At 35.8% G+C, this 7,919-nt stretch overlaps 3 protein-coding genes across 3 annotated transcripts in view; 1 reads left to right on the top strand and 2 right to left on the bottom strand.

Annotated features, from left to right (window-relative positions):
* LOC123014170 overlaps positions 1–2,192 on the bottom strand; it is a 4,740-nt gene extending 2,548 nt beyond the window's left edge. The window contains exon 1 of the mRNA XM_044413120.1: positions 1,570–2,192. The gene's annotated coding sequence lies outside the window, so the exon portion shown is untranslated. The remainder of the gene's footprint in view (positions 1–1,569) is intronic.
* LOC123014162 (leukocyte elastase inhibitor-like) overlaps positions 1–2,465 on the top strand; it is a 3,885-nt gene extending 1,420 nt beyond the window's left edge. The window contains exon 2 of the mRNA XM_044413107.1: positions 1,580–2,465. Coding sequence (XP_044269042.1) covers positions 1,580–2,393 — 814 coding nt within the window. The 3' untranslated portion in view covers positions 2,394–2,465. The remainder of the gene's footprint in view (positions 1–1,579) is intronic.
* Positions 2,466–2,474: 9 nt separating this feature from the next.
* Positions 2,475–6,842, bottom strand: LOC123014156 (protein sneaky). Its single transcript, XM_044413094.1, has 3 exons — positions 5,279–6,842; positions 4,940–5,234; positions 2,475–2,796 (listed from the first exon to the last, which is right to left on the bottom strand). The coding sequence occupies exons 1-3, from the start codon at positions 6,789–6,791 to the stop codon at positions 2,475–2,477; spliced, it is 2,130 nt and encodes a 709-aa protein (XP_044269029.1). The 5' UTR covers positions 6,792–6,842.
* Positions 6,843–7,919: the final 1,077 nt, after the last annotated feature.

The raw sequence follows: 7,919 nt of genomic DNA, 5'->3' as shown, positions 1-7,919 counted from the left end.
CTGCTTAAAAATGTTTTATGCATTACTTGAAAAGTGAGTAAAGATTTGAACATAAGGATATTAAAAAGTGAAGTGAAATAAATAGTTAGAACAGAAGTTAAGTTATAAAAAAGTCATTAAAAATACCTTTCACATTACTTAGTCTTTCATTGTTATATTAAATTTTCATAAAAACGTTATAATAAAACGCTAGCAACTTATTTATTTCAAAATGCTGTGGAAACGTAGTCAGTTTTTGTTTATTTGACTGAAAAATTCATTATTGGAGAGTTTGATGTTTTTTTATATTTATTGTTGCTGTAGATTGTTTTTTTTCTTTTTTGTTTATTTTTACCACAAATTCGTATAATGTCTGCTCCAAAATGCTTTTAGCATAACTTGAAAAATGAGTAAAGTTTTAATTGAAATACAATTGTTATAAAAAAATAATACTTACATGAAAAATACAGTTGATATTTTTTATAATATATTGATAATTTTTCATTGTTTATATTAAACTTTGATAAAAACGTCATAAAAGTCATATATGACTGTGATAAAACGCTAGCAACTTACTCATTATCTGTTTCAAAATGCTGCGAACATGTAGTTATAACAATAATAATAATTTAACGGAATTTAGTCTTTACAAAAATAATAAAAACAAAAAATAAAACATAACAATGGAGAAAATGTAGTTTCTTTTTATATGATACGAATTTATTATTATTATTATTTTCTTTTCGTCTTACTTTGAATTTTTGAAGTGATACAATAAATAAAAAACATATATTTACAATAGAATAAATTAATAAGAATTTGCAAAAAAAGAAACGAATAAAAAATATTTTCAAACATGTATTACATTATTTATTATTGTTTGTTGTAGAATGTTTTGTTTTTTTTTTTTACTTAAAAATACAATATCAAATTCTTATGGAAAAATTGTGTAACTAACTAATAACCTCTAATATTTGTTTCCAAATGGATTAGCTAAACCTAAGGCAGACTTTGAGAATAGAGATTACCTAGAGCCAGAAAATTTTAAAATAATAATAAAAAACCGTTACGATATAAACATAGTCATCAGGAACAAGAATAAGGCACTAAAGTCTTATTTTTCATCAGGAATGTGTGCTTAATTACCGAGGCGATAGCCGAGTCCAAATTTTCTGAAACAACAGATTTGGACGAAATTTGTGCAGAACCTATTTCTAGACAAAAATAACACGGAAAAGCTTATTTATTTATTAAGTTACGTGTAATATGACAATTTGGAATCTATATTATTGGTTGCAGTAAAAAACTACTTTAGTGGCGATTTTAGACTCTTTACTGACAATTTCGGAAATAAAAAACAAATTTTATATAATTTTTATATAATTTTATATAATGGAAAATGTTATTTTTTATATTTTGTGGACAAATTTTAAATTTCTAGTGATAAAAAAGAGAGAAATCTGTACAAAGAAATAAATTTCAATGTTTAACTCTGATTGGTTCTGCCTAACCCAATCAAAATCCGATATTTAAAATGTCAAACTTCGAATTTAGGCGGGAAATTCAAATAATTGAAAACTGAAAAATCACCTTTTCGCAGTTGGATCAACACTTGGGTGTCTAACAACACTCGCGGCCTCATCACTTCCATCCTCCCTGAGCCGCCCTCCCCCACCACTCTCTCGATTTTCGCCAACTACATCTACTTCAAAGCCGACTGGGAGCTCCCCTTCAGCCACGAATTGAACCGTGACGGCCTCTTCAGCGTCACCACCACCGAAACCATCCCCGTGACCTACATGCTCAACTTCCTCGAGCAAATCCCCTACTTCGAATCCCCCGAATTCCGCCTCATTTCCATCCCCTACGTCGACCAGGAACTGGGGATGTACCTAATCCTCCCGAACAACGACAATCCCCACAAATACGATATTAAAACATTCGCCCAGAATTTGAAATCGAGACAGATTTTGGACAGTTTGAACCAAACCCGTCGCAAGGACGTCGTGGTGAAAATCCCGAAAATGTCCCTTCGGTACAGTTTCAGTCTCTTGAACCAGTTGAAAAAATACAGGGCGTTCAAAAAGACAAACATTAAAATCAACTCGACGAATGTCGTCGATAAGCTTGACGATCGAGTCGACGCCTTCAACAACTTCACAAAAGTGGACGAAAAAGACGTGTTTTTGACGGGGGCGGCTCTGGGGGCGGGTCTCCGCGTCGACGACATGATCCAACAGGTGGCAATCACGGTCAACGAGAAGGGGACGGAGGCCGCCGCCGTCACCGCCGCCACCATTGACTACATGGGCGGCTCGAAGAACTTCGTCGTCGATCGGCCCTTCATCTTCTTCATACGACACGAGGCCTCCGGTGCGACCCTCTTCTGGGGCACCGTCTCCAAGCCCAAATAGACACAAGACTGAACTAGTGATAAGTGACTTTGTATTTATTTATTTTTTAATTGAATAAAGCGAAATTACCTCGATTGTGTTTCAATCGGCGTCGTCGTCGGAGGAGTCTAGGCCGCTGCTGGTGTCGGTGTCCAGAGTGGCACAAGCGAGGCATTTGCGCCCCGAGTCGTCCCAACACTCGGGACAGTACGCGAAATGGCACAATTCGTTCGGACAGACTTGGAATTTCGAGCGACATAAAGGCTCGACTTCTTTGCACATGAGGCATTTGCGCCGCGCCCCCGGGAATAGCTGCAAAAAGCGGAAGAAACGCGGGAATTTTAGCTGCAGGACCATGAAGACGTTGAGGTCGTCTTGGAGGCGGCGCTGACGGACCAGCTTCTGGATCTTCTTCTTCATGAATCTGGAATAGTAAAATAAAACTTTTGAAGTATCAGTGTTTTTTATTTATTTTTCAACGAAAAAATCCTTTCTGAATTGTTCAACTAACAGAAACTCATCACTTGAGCATTAAAAAAAATAATTTATTAAATTTGCAAGATTAAAAAAAAAACAGAGAAGATTTTAAATAAACTTGATGAAAGTTTAGAGTTGAAAGTTGTATCGAAAAACTTTTTGTCGCAAAAACGCTTAAAACATGGTTTTCTAGAAAAGGTTAAAATACTTTACGATGCATAGTTTTTAAGTGTTAACAAATTTTTACTTTTTTTATTTTGGAAATTGCGGCAAAACTGTAAAATGTTTGGGGGAATTGACTGGCGTCAAGAAAACTGCAGTTATAGTTATAATCGAATATATATCTCTGACATTTTTGAATTTATCAGAAATTTTCTCAATAACTATTTATCGTAGAACACTGGTCTTTCCTGTATGTGATTGAAAATTAAATTTGCTTTCCAACGGTACCAAACATTAAAGGTTATCTATATCATAGAAAATTAAATTCTCTTTCCAACGGTACCAAATATAAGCGGTTATTACCAATAAGTCTGGACTTATTGGCTCCGGGTTCCAAAAATCGACCAAAATCTCGACAAAAATCAAAAAAAATTTTAACCTTAAAATTCTTCCATATAACGTTTTTTATATTTCTAGAGGTCTTAAAGACTCAAAAAAGTGCATAAAACGTTATTGGGTCAAGTTTAAAAAATTATGAATTTTTTGAGTTTTTCAACGTGAGCGGTAGTAAAATCGTAAAAATAGTCAATTTACTAAAAGTCGTAAAAACGCTTGAAATATAATTTTCTAGACGTAAAATTACGCGCTGAACACGATGCAACAAGTTAAAATACTCTACGATGCATTGTTTTTTATTCTTATGAAAAACTAGCACTATATGTAAAATTAACCGGAGAATACGCCTGAATAAACTGTTTTGACCTAGGACTCATAGTTTTTGAGATATTAATTTTTTTTTTAATAAAACTAAAAATGGTTCTGTACCCGGAACCATAACCCGGAGCGACTTCCGGTTTGCGCCATTAGATAGATAATTTCAAGCTAATTCTAAGGATTTTTTAGCTTTATGCTCTAAGTCTTATAGTTTCGTAGAAAAACGCGTTTAAAGTTTCACAATTTTTACAATTTTCACTTTTTGAACGGCGATTACGGCCAAACTATTAGACATAGAGCAAAAAGTTCAACTCCATCATAATCAGCGTAAGAAAATCTATCGACTGAGGCCAAAGCCAAGTCGATATCTCGCAAAAAAAAATTGAATTTTTAAACGCCGATTACGGCGAAACTAAAGGAGATAGCGCAAAATACTTGGCAAATTCGTAATCAGCGCGTCAAAATCTATCGGATAAGATATGTTTAAATCGAATCTGAGACATGTTTAAAAACACTAGGGTGTTAACAAATTTTTAGTTTTTCTTCATTTGTAAATTGCGGCAAAACTGTGCCTCAATGATGTAATGTTTTGACCTAAGTCTATGTAAAATGTTCCGGGGAATCAATTGGCGTCAAGAAAACTGCAAAATTCCTAACAGTTTTGAAGTTATCAGCAGATTTATATTTTTGATATTTTTGATTTTATCAGAAATTTTCTCGATAACTATTTATCGTAGAGCACTGAAATTTTTAATATATGATAGAAAATTCAATTTTCTATCCAACGGTACCAAACATAAGAGGTTATCTCCAATAAGTCCGGAGTTATTGCCAATAGACCGCTCCGGGTGCCAAAAATCGACTAAAATCTCGATAAAAATAAAAAAAAAATTCAATTTTAAAATTGATCCATTTAACGTTTTTTACATTTCTAGAGGTCTTAAAGACTCAAATAAGTGCATAAAAGACCACTGTGTAGATTGGGTCAAATTTAAAAAAATTTTGAATTTCTTGAATTTTTTAAGATGAGCGGTAGTAAAATGGTAAAAATAGTCAATTTACCTTAAGTTGTAAAAACGCTTGAAATATGGTCTTCTAGACGTAAAATTCCGCGTGTTATGACTTTTTTTATGAATGCTTTTTTAAAACTTTTTTTTTGTTTTGTTGAGACACCCCATACAAACATAATATATGAAAAACCTAAAAATATATACCTGTAGAAGCCGATCCTGCGTCGCAGCGTCTCATTATAAATATGTAACACTCGCCTCTTCTCCCATTTTCTGTAAAACATCCCACAGATGGCATGTCGCAGCCTTTGCGTGTACATATTGACAAGAATGAGCAACCACAACACTACATAAGTCCCATAAATCTTGTAAATGTAATAATTGGGGAGTAGTGAAGGTTGTGGGAGACACTTCTCGTTACTCCTTTCGATATGAATCCGTTTTTTGATATTAAAACCCTTGATAACCGACCGCAACAAATTAGCAATCATTCCAGTACCTGTAATTTGGACTTGGACACAATTCCGCAAAAATTTGGATTACCTTTGACTTCCAATTTCATGTCGTGACGTCCAGTTTGGACATAATCGATCCTAGCATGCCGTCGCACCAAGTCCAAACCTTCGTAGAAGAGCCGATCGAGGAGTATGAACGTTGTAGCGAAAAGTACTTCGAGCATCAAATGGATTGTTTGCCAGAAGAGTTGTTGGTGTTCACTTTTCAAAGGGCGCGGAGTGCAAGGATCGACGAGTTTTTTCTTCTCGATTTTCTTCAAAGGGAGGACTGTGTACTTCCCCTGCTTCTTCCTTCGGGCATCAATCCGGCGGTAGTACGTCGTGACGTAGATATTATCGAATTGGATGTCAGTTAAGTACTTCTCGAGGTATGTGGACGCGTTGAGGATAATCCTCAGGAAGATAAACGCGAGAATTCGTTTCAAAATGATCATCAATTGGCGCAAAATCGCCTTTTTTGCGTTGACTGAATGCAAAATCGCCTTGGCCGTCTCCCGACTGTCCCTCAAATCGATCAATTGCTTGATTTTGGGGATTTGGTACTGCAATTTGACGTTTTTGAAATTGTCGGAAAACTGGGATCGGGATTTTTTCAAATATGCATAACCGTCCCCAAACCCGGGATCGATGTCCTTGGAGGGGTCACAGCGATTGACCCCACCCAACGCCTGGGCGATATTACACACAAAATCCAGCTTCATGGGCCAACAAATCAACCAAGCCGCCACCCAAGTCACCGCCTCGTAGCACTTATCATAAGCCTTCCCGAACATTTCTCGACAATTTCGCGCCGCTTTGGTGAACTGGTCCTCACATCGCATCTCAATCTTCTTCAGGTACATTTTCTCGAAACGTTCGGCTTCCTGCTTCTCCCCCAAGGAGTGGTACTTGGCGGCGATGTCCTTGCTTCGGGCCGAGTCGCCGGTTTTGGCGTCCATGTAGTCGTTCTCCTCCTTCAGCTTCCTCATTTCGGCCTCGTCCTCGACCTCGCCCACCACCGGCGCCGACACGTCCCGGATGGACCTCATGGTGTCCTTCACCTCGTTCACGTCGGCCTTCATGCCGAAGAGGGCGTCCGAGAAGGGCTTGAACATGAGCTCGAAGCGGGTTTTGGTCAAGTTGAAGGTGAGGGAGGTGGTGCAGGCGAAGACGCGGACCACTTCGCGCCCGTTCATGGTGATGTTCTCCACGGGACCGGAGAGGATGTAGGCCAAGACGAAGGTTTTGATCACGCCGCGACCGACTTTTCCGCCGAAACTGGGCAAGGTGAGGAGGGTGATGCAGCGGATTTGGGAGGAGAAGGCGTTGCCGAGGCCCAGGAGCAAGCACATGGTGAGGCCCATGAGGACTGAGGCGCCGGGGGTGAAGTTCAAGTCGATGAGGATCAGGAAGTAGAAGCCCACGCCGAGGAGGAGGCCGAAGAAGAAACTGAAGATTTTCTTCAGGATGGTGTGCTCTTTCTGGGAGAACAGGATCTTGTAGAGGAGGAGGGAGGAACGGCGGAGATTTTCTTTGAATAAGTTGCAACAACACAATCTCATTGTTGTCAAACTTTGACTTTAAATGTCATTTTTGGCAAGCTGTTTTTCAAAATTTTTACTCTTAATTGTCCCAAATTTGTTTATTTTGAATTAAATTCAAAAGTTTTGATTGGTTTTTATTTTTTCAATCTGTGTTCTTTCATTAACTTTTTGATAGACTACACTTATTTAAAATTTGAATCTAGAAAAATCCTGCAAAAGAATAAAATCGAACTCAGAATATTTTGTAGTTTGGGACATTTTTGCACTTTTGTTCAATATTTTATCGGTTTCTAACAATTACAATAATGAAATTTGATTCCAAGGATAGAAAAATACATTATAATCTATTTTGAAGCATGTTTTTTGTGTGTTTTAAATTAAATTGACAAAATGCAAATATCAATTTTTGAAAAGATGCAGACTACATTCGTGGGAGTGTTGACTTGAAAAAAAAAATGTGTGCAACAAATTCCTGTAATTTCAAATTAATTTCGATAGTTCTAAAAGAATCTTATCTAATTTTAAAAAGAAATTATCTCCGATAATTAAAAAACTCAAGCAATTCTTCTCAAGAATTCAGTAATTCTAGAAAAATTCCAGTAATTAACAAGTAATTTCAGTAATTCCATAAAAATAGTATCGATATTCTAGAAATTTCAATAATTTATTGTAATTCTATTATTTTCAGATTAATTCTAAATTAATTCCTGTAATTACAACTTAATTTCTGTAATTTCAAAATAAATCTTGTAATTCTCCCTTAATTTTCGATCGTTCTAAAAAATTTCGACGTTTTTAAAAAGAACTTATAAAAAATCCAGCAATTTTTTAAAAAATTTCAGTAAGTACTTTTAGAAAAACTCCGGTAATTTACAAATGATTCCAAAAATTCCAAATAATCCAAAGATAATTCCTAGCAATATCGATTAAATTCAAAAAAATCTGTACAACTAATTCTAGAGTTAACGGGCCCTCGACTACAGGTAAAGTCACTTATTTGACACATCAAAAAAATTGTAATTAAAACTGTCTTGACGATTTTGAACTATTTTTCAAAATTTATAAAAATTTAAAATTTATATTTATAAAAATGAAAGAGTTTAAGAAAAAAATACATGATTAAATTATTTTTAATATTTGTGAAAT

Source organism: Tribolium madens, unplaced genomic scaffold (genome assembly GCF_015345945.1).
Source record: "Tribolium madens isolate multiple individuals breed KSU strain unplaced genomic scaffold, Tmad_KSU_1.1 Scaffold_19;HRSCAF=116;Tcas5.2_LG9, whole genome shotgun sequence".
In the NCBI taxonomy this organism is placed as follows: Eukaryota; Metazoa; Arthropoda; class Insecta; order Coleoptera; family Tenebrionidae; genus Tribolium; species Tribolium madens.
Note: the sequence above shows the minus strand (reverse complement) of the source record. Positions and strands in the feature narration are given on the sequence as shown.

Bases quoted from the DNA above. Each gene is read 5' to 3' on its own strand.
- LOC123014156 (XM_044413094.1), bottom strand. From the start codon at position 6,791: ATGAGATTGTGTTGTTGCAACTTATTCAAAGAAAATCTCCGCCGTTCC. The intron at 5,235-5,278 runs GTAATCCAAATT...TCCAAATTACAG, and splicing joins CATGAAATTGGAAGTCAAAG to GTACTGGAATGATTGCTAAT. The intron at 2,797-4,939 runs GTATATATTTTT...TTACTATTCCAG, and splicing joins CGCAGGATCGGCTTCTACAG to ATTCATGAAGAAGAAGATCC.